At 35.7% G+C, this 25,153-nt stretch overlaps 2 protein-coding genes across 8 annotated transcripts in view; one reads left to right on the top strand and one right to left on the bottom strand.

The window, feature by feature from the left end:
- ESF1 (ESF1 nucleolar pre-rRNA processing protein homolog) overlaps nt 1-21,298 on the bottom strand; it is a 62,737-nt gene extending 41,439 nt beyond the window's left edge. The window contains exons 1-9 of one of the 3 annotated variants that reach the window (XM_027621732.1): nt 21,192-21,284; nt 20,904-21,040; nt 18,755-19,439; nt 12,869-13,266; nt 11,950-12,063; nt 9,897-9,997; nt 8,759-8,911; nt 6,536-6,650; nt 4,776-4,923 (exon numbers count right to left, since the gene is read on the bottom strand). In XM_027621732.1, coding sequence (XP_027477533.1) covers nt 4,776-4,923; nt 6,536-6,650; nt 8,759-8,911; nt 9,897-9,997; nt 11,950-12,063; nt 12,869-13,266; nt 18,755-19,397 — 1,672 coding nt within the window. In that variant the 5' untranslated portion in view covers nt 19,398-19,439; nt 20,904-21,040; nt 21,192-21,284. Of the gene's footprint in view, nt 1-4,775; nt 4,924-6,535; nt 6,651-8,758; nt 8,912-9,896; nt 9,998-11,949; nt 12,064-12,868; nt 13,267-18,754; nt 19,440-20,903; nt 21,102-21,191 lie in introns of those variants that run through there. The other 2 variants (XM_027621734.1, XM_027621733.1) reach the window with 2 other exon arrangements.
- Nucleotides 21,277-25,153, top strand: part of NDUFAF5 (NADH:ubiquinone oxidoreductase complex assembly factor 5) — a 28,112-nt gene continuing 24,235 nt past the window's right edge. For 2 of the 5 annotated variants that reach the window (XR_003524620.1, XR_003524619.1), the window contains exons 1-2: nt 21,280-21,605; nt 24,064-24,104. Coding sequence is in view for 3 of the 5 variants with exons in the window: in XM_027621737.1 (XP_027477538.1) it covers nt 21,387-21,605; nt 24,064-24,104 (260 nt within the window). In the remaining 2 variants the exon portion in view is untranslated. Of the gene's footprint in view, nt 21,606-24,063; nt 24,105-25,153 lie in introns of all 5 variants that reach the window. The other 3 variants (XM_027621737.1, XM_027621736.1, XM_027621735.1) reach the window with 3 other exon arrangements.

Genomic DNA, 25,153 nt, shown 5'->3' with positions numbered 1-25,153 from the left:
AGAACCTGGGTTTTAATGCAAAACATACAGACTTATTGAATTGACTAAACGTCCCTGGTAAAGGAAAATTTAGAAGCAGCATAATGAAGACCCTCTCTTCTTTAAGTTATGGCTAACTGGTCACTAAAAATGTCTAACATCATTAAGCATTTAGCTGTCAAACATTAATGTTAAGATCGTCCTCACATCTTAAAAAAGGTGACATGGAAAAAGCACTGGTTAAGTAAATGTTTTCATAGTTTTTTCTCTAAATGAATAAAAAAATAGTCCAGGACATTCTTTCCATCCTATCACACTTTTATATTTTCACTCAAACAGCTGAAATTCATTTTTTTCCTGTTTGTGCTTTGTGCCACAAAAATAATGTTGGATGGAATTCTGTCATGTATCCCATAATTCAATGGATAAAACATCAGGAACACATTAACAAAATGGCAATGTATTTCTTTCTATTAAAAGCTTACTTCTGAAAACATAATTAGAAGCAAGCTCCTTCCAGGTTGAAATTTTAGTGGTAAGTCTCTGATGGCCTACTTTAAATTGATTTTTTCCAGTACTAAAATTTTACTTTCTGAAGCTCTAAAATGTGGGATAACTCATGTATGTCTGTTTTTTTTTTCCAAATCAAGGACAATACTTTGTGAAAGCCTTACTACTATATAAGGAACGAACAAACTAATCCAATAGTAAGAAGCCCTGCAATGATCTTTTATAAACACTAAGAACTTCTAGTAACTCTAAGGCGTTCAAATATACTGATGTATCTATCATAGGCACTAAATTACAGATTAAAGGAAGCTGGCAATCAACTAAAATACTGAAAAAAAAATGCATCCTTTTAAAACTTAATGAGTAGTGTATTTCAAACAAAAAGCCATTAATTCTTAAAGTTTTAGACATAAAAATATATGATATGGGATAGGATGTTAAGCACTTTATAAACATTAACTCAATCTTTCCAACCATGAGCCAGGTACTATTATTATCCTCATTTCATAGCTATGGAAAGAAAAGCACAAGGGCTTAGGAAATCTAACCTATATAACTCTACTATGTGGTAAACTCAGGATTTGAAACCAGAGGGCCCAGATCTTAAGAATACATTGACAAATTAATACATTTTTGCCCAAATGCCAATAACGTCATTTTAAAATCTAGGTCAGTTCTTCCAAACCAATCAAAGAAAACTGTTAACATACACCCAATCTTCACAAGTATACATGTTCTCTTCTTTCCTTTAACCTAGAGCCGCTAATGGGAAGAAAAAACTATTTAGCACACAAAGTGCTAAATGACCATATAGGCATCTGAATAAAAAAATATATAGATAAATCAGTATATATATTTCAAAGGCTATTTGAAAAAGGGCTTAGTTCTTCTGGGCACACTAGAAATAAAATGGTCACTGAACTGTTTGGAAAGCCAAAATGTTAACAAGCAACAGCCACCACTGAGGCCTTAAAAGAATGAGAGGGCTTTTGTGCCCAACATAACTACCCTTGCAAGTCATACTTTTTCAAAGACGATTAAATACCTAAGAAATTATGTGGTTTTATTAATATGAGATGTCTGAACAAAGAAACTAGAATGATGAAGCATGATTCTCCATTCCATGTGTACAGCATAGTTCAAGAGTAGCACTTTATGAAAAACTCAGAAAAACGATGCAGTGTCTTCAGTACTCTAAAGAAACAATGACAGGCCAATCACAGGACCTAACAAAGTTAAGAATTAATGGTCCTATGTTAATACTAAAGAAGAATTTTATTTAATTTGACGTTCAGGTCATAAAAATAACACACATGCAAAAGGAAAACCAAAAGACAGCTATGGAAAACATTAAGCTATAAATAAAACAATATTCACCACTACTAATTTAAAATACTTATATCTATGCTTAACATTTATGGTATTTGTTGTCAGCACTAAACCTCTTACACAATTTTGTGTGACTGGGAATTCTATTAGATAAGGCAGATGAAGATGTGAATGTATCAGGGAGATAGCATCAAACAAAAACTGATAAGAAATTACAATCAAGCAACCATTTCCAAACACAGCCAGACTACATAGAGGGGAAAAAGATGTTTTTTTGGTTCTATTTTAAAAAAATGAGTTATTTTAGGCAAACAGCATATCCAACTAGAAAATACACCATTGATCATTTCAATCATCAAAACAAATTTTTAAATAAAACACAGGTAATTTGAAAACTTGTTTCCATTCATGGCAAGCTAGATTTTTCAAACCAACCTTTTCACCAAGGATATAAAATTAGATGAAGTATTTTTAAAATCTTCAATGGGTTTAAAAAAAGAAAAAAAAAAACTTCAAAGAACTGACAAATTAGTAAAAAATTACCAAGTCAAAATCAAGAAGGGAGCACCAGGGAGTTGATCCTGTATTCAAGAATTATTTGTCCCTGAGAACATTTACTGATCCACAGAAGAAACACAGCTATGAAACTAAACTAGTTTTGGCAGCCTGGCAGGGCCAAGAGGACAAATGTTACCAGAGAAGAGGAGATTTCAACTACTATGTCCACTTTAAGCAGGGCCCAGAAGGATATACAATTAGGATAGAAGCCAACCAGAAGTAAACCAGCCCTCATGAAGACTTGTATCACCCACAAAGTCCAAGGAACCCGAAGCCTTAAAACTTGGGACTAATGTAGTCCTATAATGACCATAGTAAATGAAAGTTCTCTGATTAGATACTCATCTCAACTATCAAATTAGCACATAAAGTTAACCATGTATACAAATAAAGGAGAAATATCTTATAAATTAACAAAAATGAACCCAAGAAGACTTAAAATACTGAAATTATCAGACATAGACTATAAAAACATGCTTACACCATTTAGAGATAAGCATTAAAAATATCTGCAATGAATAGAAAATTATAAAAAGTGATATTGCTGATTTGAAAAATAGCCAAATAGGACTTTTAGAAGTGAAAAATACAATAACCAAAATTAGGAACTCAATGGATAGATGTAGTAACAGATTCAACAATGCTGAAATGCAAATTAGTGAACTGGAAGATAGGTCAGAAGAAAATATCCAGAACACAGCAGAGAGAGACAACAGATTAAGAAATATATGAGAGTAGAAAGATGGAAGTTATAGTGGAAAGAAACAATATATATACTTAATTGGAATACCAGAAGGATAGTTTAGAAGAAATATCTGATTTAGATAACGGCTGAGAAAATTCCAAAACTGATGGAAGCTACCATGATACAAATATAAGAAACCCAACAAAGACCAAGCACACAAATAAAAAGAAATCTGTTCACAGTAAAACTGCAGAAAGGCCAAAAAAAAAAAAAGACAAGAACTTTAAAAGCAATCAAAGAAAAAAGAAATCTAGACAATCTTCAAAAGAATGAAAAAAAGACAACTGATTTCTCAAAAACAACAATGAAACTACAAGTCTGTAGAATATTATCATTAGTGTGGGGATGGAGAGACCTTCCCACCTACAATTTTTTTTTGCCAGTGAAAGTATCTTTCACAAATGAAAGCAAAATAAGGACATTTTTATACTAAAACTCAAGAGAGTTTGACACCAACAAATAGTACCAGAACTTATCAAGGATATACATAAGGTAGAAGGAAAATGATCCTAGACAGAAGGATGATATTTAAGAAAGAATAAGGAGCAAAGAAAGTGGAGAAAATGCGGCTAAATGGAAGTAAGGGCAGTTTAAATATTAATAGCCCATAGGACTTACAAAAAAATAGAATTACAATACACAGGATAGCATGAGAGGTGTTTTAAGATTCCCTGTATTTTCTAGGAGGGTAAAAATATTAATTATCATTAGACCTTAGTAAATTAAGAATGCAAGTCATAATTTCTAGGATAATTTCTAAATGAACAGAAATAGTCTATTTTCTAAACTATTTGAAGAGAAAATGGATATAAAAAATATTCAATCAATTGGGATGCCCTGGGTGGCACAGTTGGTTAAGCATCCAGCTCTTGGTTTCAGCTCAGGTCATGTTCTCAGGGTTGTGATCCTGAGATGAAGCCCCACATTGGGCTCCACATAGAGTCTGCTTGGGATTCTCTCTCCCTCTCCCTCTGCCCCTCTGGCTTGCACTATCTAAATAAATAAATAAATCTTAAAAAAAAAATGTCAATCCAAAAGAAGCTCTTAGTTTTTTTTAAAAAAACTAGGGGGGTAATAGAGTATTTAACTAGTTTGTTAACAGACTGCAAAACTATATGAATCAGGACAAATCTAAAAGGCCAGGCTTTTTTGTTTGGTAAGTTTTTATTTATCTATCTATCTATCTATCTATCTATCTATCTATCTATCTATTTATAAAGATTTTATTTTTTTATTTGCTTGACAGAGACACAACGAGAGAGGGAACACAAGCAGGAGGAGTGGAAGAGGGAGAAGCAGGCTTCCCGCTGAGCAGGGAGCCTGATGTGGGGCTCGATCCCAGGGCCCTGGGATCATGACCTGAGCCGAAGGCAGATGCTTAATGACTGAGCCACCCAGGCGCCCCTGGTAACAGTTTTTAAACAAAGTGTTCGTGGTTAAAGAAATTTAGGCTAAAAAAAGCCTCTAAATAAAAATTTCAAATACTGTTTGTAGATGTATATAACACTATACATGGGAATATGTTTTGCAGACAGTTTAAGAATTGGCTTGGCACTCCCTTTTAAGCTACCGCCAAAGACATATTTCCATTAACAAGTCTAGATTAGGCATCTAAATGCTTACAAATATAAAACATCAAAAGATTAACAAGTACCCTGTAGCTCCTCTTCTATCTCTTCTTCATCCTCACTAGAGGAAGCTAAGTAGGCTTGAAAATCCATGTCCAAAAGCTCTTCCTTTTTAAACTTCTTGTTGAGTGTTGTAATTCTTTCATGATCAGTCTCATCCCAAGTGATCTCCACCTTTCACCAATAAAACAAATAAAAATAGAAGTGTCAGTAACTCTCACTCACAGAATATTTATCACTAAGCTAAAAAAGACGTAAGCTAAAACAAATAACAAATGACATGCATAATAAAAAGTATTTTACTTATGAAAGAGGAACCATGTCTATTAACCTGTACCTTTTTCCTCCTAACTCTGCTATATGCAAGCTACTCTAATATTAGGAGTAAAAACTCACCAGTGTTTCTATTAATTGTAGGGAAAAGAAATAAAACGCACTAGTGAAAAAGTTAACATTACGAATCGACAAAAACATGTTTTTCACCCGGAGTTCTAAGTATTTCAGGAGGTCTACAAACTACACGAAATCTATTAATAAAGCTTTCAACAGAATTTCAGTAGGGTCCCTTTTAAAAAAGATTAAGAGCCACTGATAAGAAAGGCATCTATGGGTTGGAAGTCCAGTAAACCCTCATGATACAGAAATTAATCTGTAACATCACTGGTTTGGCTCCTGTCCTCCACGAAGCCCCCATTCTCAGATAGGGTCTTGTCAGAAGTTTTAGCTTCATTACAGGGTGGGTCTCCTATTTTATTTTTTTCCTCAGGCTAATCTCCTCAGATCAGGGCAACAAAATGGGCACCAATTAACCAAGGGATCTTTAAGATAGCTGTCACTACCTTACAAGTTCTAATTACGAATTATCCTTATTCTGATAATTTGCCCGAGTGATATCCATAAAACTGCTGCTGGAACTGGTACATATGTGGATGGTATGGCCAGACCCTAGGAATTCCAGAATGGCTGTCTGGACAGACTTGCCTTGGTAATTTTTCAGTCTTGAAAATAACCTGACCCTATATTTTATGTTATTGAATCTTTTAAACTTCACTTATGGCATAATGGTGGGGTTTTACCATACTCAGTAACTAATCAAGGCCACACAGTGCCCAATACAGAATGCGACAGATGCAGTAGCTCTCTCTACCACCAGCCTATCCTCAGAAGAGCACAGAAAAGGCAACGGGAAACTTGTGTGGTTCCTGCAGAGTCTTATCTGTGGGCAGAAGGTTTTTTGGGGGCAGCGGGGGAGAAGAAGAGAGAAGGTAGGCAGCTAAATAACAAATTAATTCAATAGAAATCTTTTGGCTGTTCATTACTAAGCAATAATGTGACATCTAATAGTCCTGAATTATTCTACTTCAATTTTTACAATTTTGGATCATATCTGCAGAAAAAAATGTGTTCCTATTTAAAATTTCCACTGGTTTTAACTATGATTTCAGGTAATCTGTTACCTCCTTCCCCCACTCCCTAGGATATTAATAACTGACATATTACTTATTAAAGAATCTAACTGAATAAGAATATATGGGAAAGACAGGAGAAAAAAAGAAACATTTGCAGGTAATTGACTCAAGCTTAAAGGCATAACAAAAATCTGAAAACAGGTTCAAACAGATGTGGTAGATAAAAATGCAAATACACTTATGTCTCACTTCTATTTGTATTTGTGCATTAAAATTTTGAATACTTTCCATTTCTAAAGATGCTATACATAAATAATAAACAAGTTCTTTTCTGAAAGCAAGAGTCCAGCCATATATTTTTAAAAGTTAAGAAATACCGTTGATGTTCCCATTGCAGCAGATGTGAAATATTTTGGTTTATATGCTGTTAAATCCACTTCTGAGGCTACGTCCTTGGGCTCATCATCAAAAGTAGTATCATCTGGTATAAACCTAAGAGGCAAAGAAAAAATAAATTTATTTAAACATATGCTTTAGTGATAAACAACCAGAGTTTAGGTTCTCTTCTAATTAGTTACAGTTTATACATACATACCATACAAAAGTTTCTATAGAACACACATGTAGATGGGGCAAACAATGTTAGAAATAACCTTGGCACAAATAAACTATAAATCTGTAATTCCACTAAATTTGAGTGAACTCTGTAGGTAGAAACCCTGTGTTGGGAGTCAGTTAATATGAGTCAAGTGCAAACGCACATGGGTCCCTCATGTTTCAAAAAGACCTAGACTCCTGATAGCACAGTGCTGGCTTGCTATATGATATTCTGAAGATCAAACACAATTAGTAGTGGATAAGTGTTCTGAATGTAAAGTATCAGACATATAAGGTGTCACTGAAAATAAGGAAAAAGCTTAAGGTTGATTCTTTAAGACTAAGAAAATCTTCATAATCTTATCTTACAACATTTTTTCACAAATAATTAGCTGTTAGATGTAAATTAGCCACTGCAAATTCTATGACAATGCTTAGGCATTAGGCTAAAAAATAGGGGGGAAAAGCAGAATTAAATAACCCATGGTTAATATATTTAGGCTTTGTAATTTATATGAGATTTTGGTTCCACACACACAAAAAGCATATGATAATTAAGGCTTATTAGGTTTACACAATATCCTTCTCCAGCTATACTTTTGCAAAGACTTACTGGAAGAAAAATATCTGAAATCAATATTTTTAAATGTTATTAATATGCATGCATTTATATTTTGGGGCAGATGAAAATAAGTTTCTAGATAATTGGATGGCAGCAGAAAACTCAATTTTCTTTTCTGATGTTATGTTTAACAAAATAAAACAGGGGATGTAAATTTTTTCCATGGTCATTGATCTTATTTTCTAGGCCTGCCAGAGCTTATTCTAACATTGCATGGAAATGTCCCAAAAAGGAAACAGAGAGAACAAAATGATCTTGAAAAGAACATGTTAACATGAATTCATGAAACCCAGAGTTTGACATTCTAACAAATGTTTGGTACCTACTATTTAAACATTCAAAACAAGTACCTCCTATTGAAACTGTTAAGAGAGAAAAGAAAAAAAAATACTTGTCTGATGAGATAAGCCCTTCTTGTTATAAATGCAAGCATACTAAAATCTTACCTCAAATTATCAATTCAAAATTTTTATTTGTATTTTTCTACCAGTCCAAATGCCTTTGAAGTATGAAAGCCAGGCACTATGAAATGATGCAAATTTTTTTTGGAAATTTTCATTTTGAGAACAAAGCCTCTCACAAACTTGGATACAAAGAACTGATTTCTATTCAAAGTATCATAGAAGAATGGTTTATTGGGTTCAAAAGCATTAAGTTAATGATAAAATGGTATAGGAGTTCAGCTTCCCATTTCCTCAGAACTGACATTTACCACCATTTAAGGTTTTTCAGCTTTGGGCCAGTGAAGCCTGTGCATGGGGTGAAAATAACGCCCAAGTCTGAAGACAATGCCAGCAACACCATCCATTCACTGAGCATTTAGAGCAGCACCATTCAGTGGAACTTTCTGTGATGATAGCAATATTCTGTATCTGCTATGTCCAACATATGGCCAGTAAGTACTTGAAATGTGTCCAGTGATGAAGCAAATGAATAAATTTAAAATTTTTAAAAATTTTAATTAAACAGATATGACTAGTAGCTACTGTTATTAGCACAGGTCTAGAGGTACCAATTTATTAGCAAATTCCTTTGCCCCCACCTCAATGCTTTTTTTTTTTTCAATTAATTCACCTGGTTCCCAGTTCTAAAAGAGAGTTGCAAAGGAATATCACTGCATATAACCCATTATCCTAAAAACGTAGCCAATATATCTGAAATTCAGGATATAAATGTTGGGTGACTCATACACGATACTTTAGCATTTTCTCATTATAGTTTTCTTTGTTAAGAGTGATGTTCCATAGGACAGAGTTCACCTAAAGCAAAAAATCCTTTTTTTACAATATGAAACAACAGAAAATACTACCAGCCTAATATCTTACTTCCTAAAATCATATTGTGCTACAAGATAAAATTGGTAAGACACATACTGGATTACCTTAAATCTATGAATGAACAACTACTTTCGAATTCCAGGCCATCACAATCCTCATAAATTTTACCAGCTGTTTCAGGAGAATCACAGTCTACTACTGCATAATAGTACTTGAGTCGTTTGAATTGATAATCTCTCAATTTTTCTCTGGAAGTCCTAAAAGGTAGAAAACTCATTAAGCTTACCTATACAGGAACACAACCTATCTTCCTTTAAAAAACAAATGTTAATTATTTCAAGAAAAATATATTACAAACTAGACTTCATCCAATCTATCTTTCCTTCGTGATTTATGGGCATTAAATATTTAAGCTCAATTTATTATTTTGACAAAGCACAGACTAGGTATTTTAATTAAAATTTAGTATCTAGAAAAGGAGAGTGTAAGAATTACATATGCTTACTCATAATTTTAACTCTTGAATAGTCATTTTTTTGTTTTGCTACTACATATAGTCCCTCAAGTAAAACTCCTGAACAAGATCACTGTATTATAAAATAAATATGCTAGGAAAGCATTAGCTCTAAGTACAAAGAAATTCCTGATCTTGTAAAATGTTTATTCCAGATTTATGTGTTGTCAAGTCTAAATGGTTTTAAGTTTAATTTCATTTAACTACAACATACTCTTTGAGGGTCTTATTGGCTGTCTGCCACCAGTCTGTTTAACCACCATTTTTATTATGTGCACATATAGCTCCACCTAGTGGTTTAAAAACTACCTTAAAATTTTTCTACACATTATGAAAATAAAACCTGTTATCATTATTTTATTTAATCCTCAAATTAAAAAATACATATATTTCAAAGGCAAACAGAATTTCAGTGACACATATATGGAAAGCAATATCTCAGGAAAAAACCAAAACTTACTAATTAAGAGCAAGGAGGCTGAGAACCCTAAATCAGTCTAATCATGGAACATTTTTCAAAACTGCAATAATTGTTTTTGTGAATACAGAAATATGAATATACACACAAAAGGTTGTCACTTCTGACAAGCTTTAATCTGCTCTGCAACTTGTTTTAACCATAAAAGGCAGGCACAACATAAACTTTAGACCAATTAAAGTGACCAGAATTCTGAGTTAGTGACGTGAATTCATGAGATTTAGTTTTATTTTCTGTAACAGATTAATACCAGTCCTTTTCAGGAGCATCTTCAGGAATACTTAATAACTCTACTGGTCCTTGAACTTGCTCTTCCTTCATCCTCTCCTTTCCAAACTCGGAAGGATATATCTAAACACAAAAAAATAAGATCAATGTAATTTATACTTTACTTTTCTTAGAACATCCAGACCTGTCAAGGTCAGGAACTCTAAGAGTTACAACTGAACTCGATGAAAACAGGAAGGATGACTCACTTCCAAACCTACTACAGGAAGCTAAAACATCCTGAGGAATCTCCTTAAAAATAGTCATTTTGGCTGGAGAGTAACAGATGTGCAGCTTAAGAACAAAAATAGAATTATCTCCTGCATACATCAACTGGGACAAGATGGTCCTGGGATCCAAGGGAAAAATTAAGAAAAGCAAAACAAGAGTCTAAGTGCTCAAGGAACTTAAAAGTAAACACACACACACAAAATGACTAATTAGTTGACACAAAATATACAAAAATGATTAAAGAAGTATATAAAACATAAAAACAATTTTATTTTATCTCTTAAGTCATATCATTTATCCAATGCTTTAAGAAATACTTTAAATAGAAAAGAACTGATGATAATCTTATCACACTGTTTAGATGGTCTTGGTAAAAGAAAAAGGATTCCCTCATTGGGATTTGGTAGTTTTGTATGTTGGCTACTTTTGAGAAAAAATATAACTATATTAATTTGTATTGTTCTGATGCTACTGGCCTTAACATATTTTTGCTAACTAATACATGCTTTTCTGAGTTCTCTGCAATATGCAATCTATCAAATAGGGATTCGAGTTTTTCTTACTAATTTGAGTGGAATAGGTTTTGATGTAAAAGCTTTAAATACATATGTAGTCACATCTGTTGATTCTGTTTTTCTCTTTTCTAAGTCTAGATATTCCTACTATCCATTTCCTGAAACACAAGATTTAACAAAAACACAATACTATTTTATTCTGTTTCTGTGGTTTGAGTTTTAATTTTTTTCCCTTATTTTATCTGGAGTTTATTTTGGACTATGATGAGGTGAAGATCTGAACTAAGCTCTTTACACAAAGACTCACTCATTTGTCCCAATGCCAGGTATTCAAGCTTACTTTGGTCTATATTATAATATAAACTCTTCTATTTATCTATTTCATTCCATCAATTCATCTTTCCATTTTCACCTGAACTTGTTAACTCTTGTAGCAATATAAAATGTTCACATGTTGTATCTGACAGGGCAAATCCTTTTATACTGATATGTTTTCCTAAAAATTTATTAGTCATTTTGACTTATTTATTCTTTTAGATGATTACTGGTAGCCTTTTTCTTTGATAGGAACTGAGATTATGCTTGAAACTACACTAAAACTATAGAGTTGACATCTTTAAATACTTAAACAGAACAGTAATTTAGAGTTGTTTCAGGCACTGTACTAAATACTTAGTGTAAGCTTCTTATTATTTTATCCTTACAACTACCCTAGGAAATGCTAGTTATATCCACTTGTCAGGTGAGAGAACACATCTGAGAAATTAATAAAATGCCCAAGATCACATGGCATGCATCAGAATCAAGATTTGAATACAGGTCTGTCATACTGCAAAGCCTAAATTCTTAAATCACTATGCTTGCTCTCCAAAAATATGGTATCTCAACATTTAAGTTTTTCAAATTTATCCAGTGTTATAGTTTACTTCATATATATCATATATGTTTAAGGTAATTCCCAAGGATTTTACATTTCTACTGCTAGTAAAAATAGATTTTTTTCCTAACTGGTTAAGAATTGAAGAATGCAATTAAAAATATTTTATTCTGTCCCTTTACTGAGCTTTATAATAGCTTTTCAATTGATTTCTTTAGGTTTTTAAAATACATACAATCACATAACCCATCAATAGCAATAATTTTACCTCTTCCTTTCTTTTATATTTATTCTACCAGTTTTGTACCTAACTGTGCCAGACAACTGCCAGATTATTTTCCTTAAAACTATGACTTAAAAAGAAGATTAAGCTTAAATGTTTAGAAATATTTCAAAATGAAATCAATTCTCACCTTTACGGAAAATATAACACCCCCTTTAGGTTTAAATGAATTGAACAGAGCTAGCAAATCTTTTGCCTTTAATCTGTCCCAGTCCATGTTGCAAACTGCTAATCGACATGTAACCTAAGAAATGAGAAAAATTAAATATTACATAATCTCTATCATTCCCATCACTTGCAAAATATACAAAAAAGTATGTGTCTTCTTTCCTCCTCAGATTCTGAAATCACCAATACAGTATTTATCTAAGTAGTTTCAACATGTAAAAGAAAACTTTGGTTGAGTCACAGTGGTAAAACCGCCAGCAGATAAGCACTTTCTCTTACTAGGTTCTTAGTTCTTGAATCAGAACTTGATAATCAGCTGACTTTTTAACAACCAAGTTTATTGTGCTACCCATGAATGCGTATGGAGGTTGAGTATGTTACCCTACAGTATTTCCAATAGTGCACTAGGAACTGAAATATAAACTACCAGCTACAATAAGTTATCTTCTAAAACTTTCATGTGACCTGGGGCGCCTAGGTGGCTCAGTCGTTAAGCGTCTGCCTTTGGCTCAGGTCTAGGATGGAGCCCAGCAACTGGCTCCCTGCTCAGCAGGAAGCCTTCTTCCCCCTCTTCCACTCCCCCTGCTTGTATTCCCTCTCTCGCTGTCTCCCTCTCTGTCAAATAAATAAATAAAATCCTAAAAAAAAAAAATTTCATGTGACTTTTCTTTGATCTCTATTTGCTTGGACAGACATCTAATTTATATAGCTACTTTCCATATCAAGAAGTTATTTTATATCAAAAAGTTTTAATCAGAATAATCATTAAGAATATTATTTACCAATAAAGGTTTTCCCACTCAATTTAATGACATCAATTCTACCATCCATAAAAGCTACTTTTACTGTGTTTTTCACAAATAATTTATTCAAAAGTTCACCTCATCAGCCCGAGGAGCATCTTTATCTAATTCTCTCCAAGCATGCTCAAAACCAGAGTCCTCTGGCAGTAAATCTGCCATATCTTCTTCATCTTCAGAACTAGTTTCTATATTTCCTTTACCCCTTGCAAGATCAGGGCCACTGTCACTTTCATCATCATTGTCACTATCCTCATCTTCATCCTCCTCCTCAGCACTTTCACTTCCATCAACATCATCATCAACATCATCATTATCAGCTGAAGTTCTACCAGTGCCTGTAATTCCATCTTCAGATTCTTCATCACCTATTTCACTAGCACTTTCTGAATCTTCCTCCAGAGCATCTTTGTCAAACATCTTACCACCTGTAGAGTTTCCATAACCATCACTGTCTTTTGCCATTATTAGTGGAATCACTGCAAAAAAGATTAAAGGAGGGAGAAATTTAAAAAATGCAAACACAATTAAATGGAATCCAACTTATTTTGACCTCAAATGCATTAAAAATATAATTTCTATGAAACAGACTAAAAAAACATAAATTCAGCAAAGTTGATGCTGAAGTTACTTAACAGAAATTTTGACATATACCCAGATCATACAAGTAGATTCACATATTCATTCAGTAATTATGGAGTGCCTGCTGTGTGCTAGGTGCTCAATAAAAATTATTGGCAAGAGAAGCTATCAGTGCCCTCAATGAACTTAATAGTCGAGAGGACAGATGGACAGATATCAACCAAATAAAACCAATCAAATCAATACACATAAAAAGCATACAATAAGAGTCTCTAAATAAGTATAACTGAGTTGCTACTTGAAGGATGAAGAGGAGGTATTCAAGATTAGACTAATAGATGAGGGAAATGTTCCAAACACCAAAAAAAAAACCCAAACGCAAAGATCCACGAATAGGAAAAAATTGGCAAGAATGTCTCGATTGCAGATGGCCAGGAGTCAAGTAAGAAATTAAACTGAAAGTGAGGTAGGGGCCATGCTTCCCAAAAACCATGGAGAAGGTTTAGACTTTGTCATAAAAGCAGTGAGAAGCCACTGTTAATATTTTCAGAAAGAGGAACATCATCAGATTTGCACAGCGAGATCACCTTGACTAGCTATAGAAAACTGGAGGGAGTCAAAAGCAGATGTGACTACAGAATTAGAAGTATAGTACTATACTCCTAGCAAGAGATGAAGGTAGCACTAAACTGTTAGAAAGAGACAAAAAGACGTGAATGGATTCACTTCAGAGTTGCAGAGTCAGGAGGTAAAATCAACAGTAATTAGTGACAGGGGCTTGCAGTATGGGACAGAGAAGTTTTAGAAATGTCAAAGATGAGTTCTAGCTTCCTGGCGTGCAGAGCTAGCTAGCTAACTGGATAAACATGTGATGTTGGAAAAGAACCAGTTTGCTGTTTGGTAGAGGTAGATCATGAGTTCAGTTTTCAATATGCTGAATTTGAAGTGCCTTTGAATCGCATAAGAGGAGATATCAAGAAGGCTGCTGGCCGTCTGAGTCTACAGCTCTGAAAAGTTGCACGCTGGAGATAAAATTTTTCATTCATGTGTAGTAATAACAGAAGTTGTGATGTGGATGAGATCACCTATGCAGAGCAAAATAGTAAGTTTTCTGCTAAATCTTGAACTTTGTAACTAACTATGGCTAGCGATATACGAAAAGTAAGACTGTTTTTACTTAAGTTGGATTTTTTAGCCCACATAACTTTGAAAAAACTCATTTTCTATTTCTAAAGCAATCGTATGATTCTATTGTGGGTATATGTGTATGTTGATATACAGTATCTTACACATTTTATTCACCTTTAAGTTGGAGCTTATGTTTCTGCTTACAGGCTCTGCTTGTAGAATTAAAAAATAAATTTAAAAGCTTAACACTTGGAATGAAATTCGAACTTAGTTTTTCCCTTGGTCCTATAATCTTATAATAGTCATTCATTGACCAAATATTTATTATCTACTATGTAAAATGCATTGAGCTCAGGAAAGGGAAAAGGGAGATGGCTTGTAACATGATCTAATGCTCTTGATAGGTTCATAAACAAAAAGAAATTGTTTACTGATTTATGGAGCTATGTTCTAAAGTAACACAGAAGAGACATCTAAATTTCCCTGTAGAGAGATATTTATAATAAGAAAGGCTTCACGAAGTAACCACTTGACCTGAGGCTAAATGAAAAAGAGTTCTGCTAGGAGGAAAAGAAATGGGTTTTTATTTTATCTTTGAATTTTTCATTCAAAGATAACTGGATGGTTATTTTGGTACATAATTCCCTAAGTTTGTTTTCTATGATGTACCCACGTAAGAGAGTGGGGGAACATAAAAAATAGCCAGTAGGTGTGAAAAAGCAAAAAAAAAAAATGCACGATTGTTAAGTTCTGCATATGGGATTAGGAAAACGCCACCACAATAGTGAAAGAAAGTTACTACGAGACAAGCATCAGAATTCACCTTTAGCAATATGCTCAGAAATAACACCTTGGGGGCTTAGCTTTATCTAATATTGCAATATTTCTCAAGCATCAGTCATTATTATACCATTAAACGATTTTTGCATTTCACTGTTTTTCATTAAACTGAATTTTTTTAAGTTAAAAAAATTAGATTTGTTCTAACAGATGTAATATAGTGATTACATTTTTTCCTAAGATGTTGAAACAAATACATACCTAGTAACATAAAAAAGTTTGAGTATCATCTCACATATGCCCTGTTTTCACATATGACAATGGTACACATACCACACTCTGGGTTGTATAATAAAATGATACACGCAAGACTTAAAAAAGATCTAGTATTTTAATATTTTTGACAACATCAGGTACATTCAGAGTATTGATTCATTCAGTAAATATTCGCTCAGAGTCCACAATGTACTGGCTAGATAATGTGGGATTATCTCTATTCCTGGATGGTACTGCTCCAATAGTAACTGTAAACAGTACTTACCTAGCTACCTAAAAAAAAATGCTTTATAAATGTAATGAATGCTCATTGCAAAAAACTTAAGAAAATATGGTTTAATTATGGTTTAATTAAGAAAATAAAAATGACTGGTAATTTTTCAAAGATAACTGGATGGTTATTTTGGTACATAATTCCCTAAATTTGTTTTCTATGATGTATCCACTAATTTTTTTAAGTAGCTAATCATACAGTTTATACTATTTTGTAACTTATTTTTAAAACTTCATATATCATAAACATGTTTGGATATATTACAATTTATTTAATCAATTCCCTAATGATTTATGTTACTTTCAAAATTTTAAAAACAATGCTAAGATGCACATTCTTTGCACAAAAGCCCAATTATTTACTTAAAATAAGTTCTTAGGGGTGCAATGCTGGGAATCAACATTTTATGACCCATAATACCAAACTGCACTCTTCACATCACCTTTACGTTGTAGCACTTAAAAAGCTCTCTGCGGAGCGCCTGGGTGGCTCAGTTGGTTAGGCATCTACCTTTGGCTCAGGTCATGATCCCAGGGTCCTAGGATGGAGTCCTGCACTGGGCTCCCTGCTCAGTGGGGAGTCTGCTTCTCCCTCTACCCCTTCCCCCCTGCTTGTGATCTCTCTCTCAAATAAATAAAATCTTAAAAAAAAAAAAAAACCTCTCTGCACACAGTAGTTGCTGGTAGCTGATGAATAATGAACAAAAGATGTTTACATATGAAGTCACTAATCCCTACTTACACACACTGCCTTTCTAGACTGTGGAACCAATGTAAATTACTGGAAGCAATATGAGGCGGTAGAAAGATTTTACAAAGACTTGAGTTGCAGGCCCAGCTCTGTGTATCCTCACATAAATCACTTTAGCCTTGTTTCCTGATTAATCTATCCTAATTTCTCAAGCTTATTGAGAAATTTTAATAAAAAAAGGATAGGCAAAAAGATTCTATAAAATCAATCCAAAGGATTATATGGATACGTTTTATTAATCCAGTGCCCTAAATCAAGTGAAATTTAAGATGCTAGACTGACTTGCCTCACAAACTCATCATCAAACAAACCTTGCTGCTGTTCCTATTCTTATTTTCCAATTTCAGTAACCAAACTCCTATCCCTCTCCCTATACCTCAGTTTGCTGCCTGGTTCACTACAAATGGAAAGAGATCCCACTCTTACCTCCTAGTTCCTGCTATCTAGAATTCTATCCACTGCCTGATACCTCCTACCTTTCAAATGTGATCTCAGCCTGTCAAGTCCTCTCTGACTTTTTCCCAATGCCTATCCTCTTGTAATCATGGCCAGCCTTTGGCTCATCTGAATACCAATTTTTCAGTTAACAACATAAACAACAGGCAACACCAACACTCAAAATTTCTTGCTACTGGAGGGGACACCAAATTTTAATAAGCTCAGTAAACAAGTAAGTATGAACCAGAATCAGATGTTTCTTAGTTCCAAACAATCTTTTCTAGATGTATTACTCGCTTACCCCTTCAGAGATCTTATTATCTAATCAAATGGGGATACTGATTTCTTCTGAACATATCCAACCATATCTTTGCTCAAAAAGTCCATTCTATACAGAGTGCTCTGGTCTCTCAATTTACTTTTTCCAAACCCTATGGTACTTCCCCTAAGTTTTTCTCTGGTTACCATATCTTGAGTGACCTCTTCCTCTGAATTCCCATAGCCCTCTGCTAAACATCTTTTATGACACTATTATTTTATTATGTTACAGATCTAATTTCTTCCACTTTAGATATGTGGTGTCCAGTATGTAACCTGCAGCCACATGTGGCAACTGAGCACTTGTAATGTGGCTCGTCCAAATTTTATACTTGAGATTACTATGAAAATAGAATGCAAACTATGCCATTAAAATTTAAGTTGATTACACATTAAAACAAATTTTTGGTGTATTAAATAGAGTATGTTACTAAAATTAATTTCACCTTTTTTCACTTCTTAATGTGTCAACTAGAAAATTCAAAATTACACATTTTTTACTGGACAGTGCTGCTTTTGGCTGGTGCCACTGTAGAGTTTAGCAGGCTTTTATCTGCAATACAGGATCTTGGATCTTGGGAAGGGCTGAAATCAAGATCAAATCCACTCAACAAGCTATGCACCTTGCAGAGGTGCTGTGTCTGCTCAGGGGGAATAAACCCACTGCTTCACTCAAAGATGCTGTCCCTTACCAAACTGCGAACTCTAAGAGCTCTATGTATCCAAAAGGGCATAACTTTTTCTTTAAAAAAAAAAAAAAGATTTTATTTATTTATTTGACAGAGAGAGACACAGCGAGAGAGGGAACACAAGCAGGGGGAGTGAGAGAGGGAGAAACAGGCCTCCGGCGGAGCAGGGACCCCGATGCGGGGCTCAAACCCAGGACCCTGGGATCATGACCTGAGCTGAAGGCAGACGCTTAATGACTGAGCCACCCAGGCGCCCCAGGGCATAACTTTTTCTAATTTGCACAGGCATCATATAAGCTAGCAGTAGCCCCAAGATGGGGGACCATGTCTTACTCATTTTCTACCTGCCACATACTAGTTACTAAAAGTAGTTGAATGAAGGATGGATGAACACACAACTCTACTAGCCCTTTTCAGACACACCTCTTCTTACTATGTGATGACAACATATAACACTTTATCTGGCTAAAGAATATAGCTCTCACTAGTGCCTACCACAAATCAGAATCATTCATTAGCCTTAAGTTTTCCTCTCTTAGCCATTATAGCACCAAATAAAAAATTAATAATCATTTTATGGCATTTTTTTCTTTCACAGCTTTATACTCCCAAATAAGCATTTGATCATTCCCATTATATTATGAAAATACTATATATGCTTTCTTAAAAAAAAAAATCAGTATAAAAATAAATAATATAATATCAAAGAACCTATAATTCTTTCCAACCAACCTGATTGCATTTCTCTTCTTGTCTCAGAGTACTTGACCTGGGGAGATTTCACAGTTTCAGAGGGGCCCAAGTCTCCTGTGCTTAGTTTTCCTTTGGGACATGAGTCTGTACAGTGCTGAACAATGCTTTTCTTCTCTGTTGCACTTTTTTGTGTAAATTTTTCTCTGTCTTTCTTGGGACTTATTTTTGAATCTACCTTCTTAGATTTGCATGACTTTTTCACTTTCTGGATTCTGTCAGAGTTATGTGAATCACTTTTATCTCCAGAATCCTTTAGATTAATTTTCTTGGTTTCTTTCTTTTTCTCCTCAACTAGATTTTTTGATTCTATTTTGTTGTTAGTCTGGGGTTTTTTCTTCTTCATTTTCTTTTGGTTCAGTGCTTTATCATCTTCATCAGATAGATCTGAATCAGAATCTGAAAGGTCATAAAAACGTTTCAAGTCCTCTGTAGTGCTGTGGTTGATGGGGCGTCCTCTTTTATCTACAGCATAATTCAACTTGAACCTTTTGTCATGAAACATTGCTCGAAATCTCTTGTCAATTTTGACTTTTCGATCCTTTTCTGGCATTTCCCAAAATCTTGGGTCTTTTGTAACCCTCCTAAACCGCTGGTCACTCATTATTTCATGTTTGGATGCCATTTTTAAATGCCTGACTGGACAAATGCTTGAAGAAATAAAGTCCTAAAAAGTAAAACAAATATTACAATAATGGATTAGTTAAAAAAGATGCTTCAGGAAAAAATGCTAATTCACAATATATTCTAAGTTAAATATAAATAAAGGTAACACATCCAATTTCATTTCCCAACTTATTCTGAGTCACATTCAGAAAAACAAAAACTATCAGACTATCCTCTTTTGATTATAGAGCATTTGGAGGAATAAATTTAAGACAAAACCAAGCAGAATTCCAGGGCTTTACAGAGGGAGACAAACGCTTACTAGCCAATTGCACTCACTTAGAATTTCTACATTTCTTTTTGTATACCTGTGTACCTGTTACAAGTTAAAAGCTAATGTAATCAAAAGCTTCCCAAGCCTCAGTTGGTCCTATTTGTCTCTTCACATTCTGGTCCCATTCTTTCTGTTAGTCCTTACTTCATGCTACTATTCTACAAGCCTAGTCTCCTAACTAAACAGACTCAAATCAATTCAGATTCAGCTCACAAAATTCCCTCTTTAAATTCGATCATCTTTCAAAAAGCTTCCCAAGCCTCAGTTGGTCCTATTTGTCTCTTCACATTCTGGTCCCATTCTTTCTGTTAGTCCTTACTTCATGCTACTATTCTACAAGCCTAGTCTCCTAACTAAATAGACTCAAATCAATTCAGATTCAGCTCACAAAATTCCCTCTTTAAATCCGATCATCCTTCAAAAACCATATAAATTTTCATCCCAGCTATTAATAAACATCTCTTCTCTGTATAATTTCTTATTCTATAAGTAAGGCCCAAGTGGGCTGGTTCTCCCCAAAACATAATTAGACTGTGTGTGTGTGTGTGTGTGTGTGTGTGTGTGTGTGAGAGAGAGAGAGAGAGAGAGAGAGAGAGAGATTAGTACTGTTCCCTTGAAAACAGTAAGGGTTTAGCATCTCGATTTGATTTTTGCACAGCTAAGAGTCATTGACTTTTTTTTTAAAGATTTTATCTAAACATTTGTCAGAGAGAGAGAGAGAAAGAGAGACAGTGCACAAGCAGGGGGAGCGGCAGGCAGAGGGAGAAGCAGGCTCCCCTGCTGAGCAAGGAGGCCATGGGGCACTAGATCCCAGGACCCTGGGATCATGACTGGAGCCGAAGGCAGACGCTTAACCGATGAGCCACCCAGGCGTCCCACGAGTCATTGATTATTAAGAACAAAAAGGAACTGATCAAACAGGGTAGCAGTGCTTTTGTTTTGAAAGCAGCCTTGTATTTTTTCCTTAAATTTGAAAACAATTTTTTTATACGTTAAAAAAAGGCACATAGGTTTCAATGATGCACTTATACACGTAAGCATTTACCCCTCTGAACAAGTAGGGAACAAGGTAGGTACCATCTCATCCAACTATTAGTGACAATGCATATATAGGTTTACAACGAAAGCATTCAATAAACGTCAGATATTCAGACAGAGATGGGTGACCTGACCTCACCTTCCGATACCCACCTTCAACTCCACAGCCCACTCTCCCGTCTACCGACCCTCTAAAGCGGAGAACACCAGGGTGGTCCTAGAACGGCGATCTCCTTCCTAACCCCAAACCTCAGGGTACGGCTACTGGGCTGAGGTCCCTCGACAGGACCCTGGAGAGGACAAAGGAAGTCTGAAATATGAGACTGGAATGGCAAAAAAAAAAAAAAAAAGGGCGCAACCCCTTATGAATCCAAAGAAGACCCTGTCAAAGACTGGTTCGGCACCCTCCACAGCCCTTCTTGGAAACCCAAATCCACTAACCTCCTCTGAGCTTTCGCCGAGTCTCACGTGCGACACACACCCACAATCCTCCGCGTGACGCTCCGCCGTGATGGCAAGAGAACTGGGCCAAACTACTTCCCCTTTCCCCTCCGCGGCGATCTCCGGCGCAGGCGCCGGAGCCGCGGTGGTGCATGCGCAAGATAAGTGCACCTGCAAGTGGCGTCACCGTTGGACATGCTGGGGCTGGGCGGTCTTTGGCTCTTGTGGCGACGACCTCCTGCCGCGGGGGTCCCAGCAAAGAGCCTCCGCCTCAGGAAGGTCGCCTCCGGCGTCTCTCCGGGCAGCACCTCGCCCAGAGCCTTAAATATCTTCGACCGGGATTTGAAGAGGAAACAGAAAAACTGGGCGGCCCGGCAGCCTGAGCCGATGAAGTTTGACTACCTGAAGGAGGAGGTGAGCCCGCGGGGCAGTGGGGGAGGGCGGCGCCGAGCTCTGGCGCCGGTTCGGGGGCTCCGGCCAGGTCCCAACCGACCCCAGCTGACCCCACCCGCCGGTGACCTTGAGCAGCTGCCCTGCCCGTCTCAACGTCTACTGTAATCACTGAAGGGGTGGGTGAGGTTATTTGTAAAGTGCTATTCATTCATTCAGCAAATACCGCTTGAGTTACAGCTCTGTCCTGGGCAGAGTAAGACCGCTGCCCTCAGGAGGTTTCATTCTTGGGGGCGTCGGTGAACAAGAAATGTAATTTCAGCCCAAGAAGTAAGGTGAGGTACTAAAGTGAAGTGGTATAATGACTGCGATGGTCAGAGAAGGCCGCTCAGGCAGACGACATGATGAGGAATTAGGCAAGCTAAGATCTGGAGGGAATAGCCTTATAAGCAAAGGGAAGGACAAGTGAAGAGTTTCTGAGACGGAAAGAACCTTGTTGAGACCTCCAGTGAAGCTTCCGTGAAGGAGAGAGTGGGAGAGGAGGTCAGGGAAGGCGCAGGTTATTAGGGCTGCAGATAAGAACTTTGGATTTTCTCGTCTAACTGAACTGCCCATTCAGTGTGGTAATCTCTGGCCACATGTGGCTATTGAGCGCCTGAAATGTAGCTAGTCCAGTTGAGCTGTGCTGTATCTGTAAAATACACTTGATTTCAGTGACTTAGTGTGAAAAAAGGATGCAAAATATATCATTAACAGTTTTTTTAATCTTGATTACGTGTTGAAATTGTAGTTTTGATATATTGGGCTAAGTAAAATATGTGAAAAATAATTTCTCCTGTTCCTTTCTACTTTTTAAAAGTGGCTATTAGAAAATTAAAATGACACATATGGCTCTCATTGTTTTTCTCTTGGTCAGTACTGTTCTAGAGGAATGTGAGCCAGTTGAATGGGTTTTGTTTGTTTTTTTGGGGGGGTGGTTGGGAAGAGTCAACCCTGGGGCTAGATCTCACAACCCTGAGATCATGACCTGAGCCAAAATAAAGAGTTGGTCACTTAACCAACTGAGCCATCCAGGCGCCCCTAGCCTGTTGAATTAAGCAGTGGAGTGATAGGATCTGATTTATGTTTTAGGAAAAGTAATGAAGATAAATTAAGATCTCAGATTTGTGCTTGTTTGAAAGACCTCTTCCTCTGTCCAGGTGGACTAGAAACTGAGGGTTTCTACTCTCTGGACACATAGCACCAAGTTCAGGCCTAAGTAAATATTTCTTTGAGGATGAAGCAAAATTGAAGTTAAGTGTAATGAACTCTTTAAAGCCGAAGCAAGAAACAGTTTTTGAGCTCTGTGCAAGCTTGCTCTGACCAGATGATGACTGTGTTTGTTCTTAGGGTTCATAATGACCTGTACTGAGAAGATGTATGTTTCTAACCACTCTTCTCCAAGCAAAGCGTATAGATCTGGTATACCTCTTGCCCTTCCCCTACTACCCCCAAAGCAAATACACATATGTTCTGAACTTCCAAGTCCTAATAGAAACTCTGGGATGTTTATGAAGGAATAGTAGAATGTGAGGAATATTTCTCACATCTTTATTCTTGACAGATGAAGCTAGCCTAGCAAAGAGGAAGCACCTACTTTATGGCCTCTCTTAGATTGGGATGGGATTGGGGAAAATAACATAAAGTGCAATTTCTTCAGATTTGGCTGACTTTCTAATTTGCACATGTTCCTTGGAAAAGTTGTTTACTTGTTTAGTAGTTCCACAGAATTTCTTAGGTGTCTTCAGATAACAGAGTTTTTTTTGTTTGTTTTGTTTTGTTTTAAAGATTTTATTTATTTATTTGACAGAGACACCGAGAAAGGGAACACAAGCAGGGGGGAATGGGAGAGGGAGAAGCAGTCTTCCCACTGAGAAGGGAGCCCGACACAGGGCTTGATCCAGGACCCTGGGATCATGACCTGAGCCGAAGGCAGATGCCCAACAACTGAGCCACCCAGGAGCCCCTAAATAATAGAGTTTTTAAGTGATCATTTATACATTGATCTGTAATAAACCATAGCTAACAATATTTTTTCACTTTCATATACCTCATGCTAATATCTGTGGACAATAATGTATCTGTTATGCTCCTGTTGCTTCTTATCCTTGTAATCTTATATAGAACATACAGTGTAAAAGCCAGATATATACATATTCATGAATATTTAGTCTTGGATTCATTAAATGGACTTCTGAAGTAATTTGCCTGAATTTGTTTCCTGGGATAGTTTAATTTATGGTGTTTATAACTTATGGTCAAATTTATATAATTTGTGGTCAAATTGAAAATGGGATAGAGAGAAGTACTTATCAACATGTTGAAACATAAGTAATAATCCACAGGTTTATTGAATTGTGGATTATTGAATACTAGAAAAAGTGTTGCTTCTCTTTTAAGCCTACTCAACTTATATACATCATTGTTGCTTGTAATCCTTCAGGTTGGAAGTCAGATTGCAGACCGTGTGTACGACATAGCCAGGTAAGTGATGATTATCATAATAAAATACAATTAACTTTGACTGAAGATTCAAGAGATTGAATGCTGAGAGCTTAATGTCTTGAATGGCAGAATCTGGAGGAATTTATTACCAGGATTAGTGATTTTAATCACACTCTTAAGTTCTTTTTTTTTTTTTTTTGAGAGAGAGAACAGGGGCACAGGGAGAGGGAGAAGCAGACTCCCCACTGAGCAGGGAGCCCGATGTGGTGCTTCATCCCAGGACCCTGGGATCATGACCTGAGCCAAACACAGATGCTTGACTGACTGAGCCATCCAGGCACCCCAAGTCTCTCCTTTTTTATGTCTGGAGAACAAGTATTCTTTTTTTTCCCTTTTTGCCAAAAAAAAAAAAAAAAAGAATGAATAGAAGTACAACTCATAGCTTCTCTATGAGCCTGAATGACTGATCCAATTTCATTTGGCTAAAAGCCAGTAATGAAAACATTGCTCCAAAAATGGAGGTAAAAATTGACCACCTGTGAATTTTTAAGATTTAATAAACCTAGCTTTAAAAGTTTAACTATAATTAACAACAGAATCTTTACTATCTCAGTGAAGGAAATCTACCTAGATTTGTTCCCCACTCAGGTTATATGAGACTGGCCATTTTATCTTAAGTATTGTTAATGGCAGTAGGGTTCTATGACAATTATATAGAGGCACATTTGAGAAGAGAACACTTTAATGAAGTATTAAAACCTTGATGAATTCATTGCTCTGTATTAGGCATAACAATTTTACAAATTCAGGTTTACAGCTGTGTGGCAGGAACCACATAAGTAATGGTTAAATAATGTCTTTACTGTAGAATTTTTCTGTGATGTTAGCAAATCACTTTTGTGTGCTCTTTTGTTTAAAAGACATCCATTAAATTGGACCAACATGGGATGAATTTATTACATTTGTTTATAAAAGGGGAATTTTTTTAAAATCAAAAATTCAAGTCATTTTTTAGAGATATTCTTGCTACTTAAAAGAATCTTGGGATGAATTGATTTCATATGGCAAAAAATGTCTCATTGTTACAA

Source organism: Zalophus californianus, chromosome 8, assembly GCF_009762305.2.
Source record: "Zalophus californianus isolate mZalCal1 chromosome 8, mZalCal1.pri.v2, whole genome shotgun sequence".
Taxonomy (NCBI): domain Eukaryota; kingdom Metazoa; phylum Chordata; class Mammalia; order Carnivora; family Otariidae; genus Zalophus; species Zalophus californianus.
The sequence above is the reverse complement of the archived record's forward strand: the minus strand, read 5'-3'. Positions and strand labels throughout refer to the sequence as shown.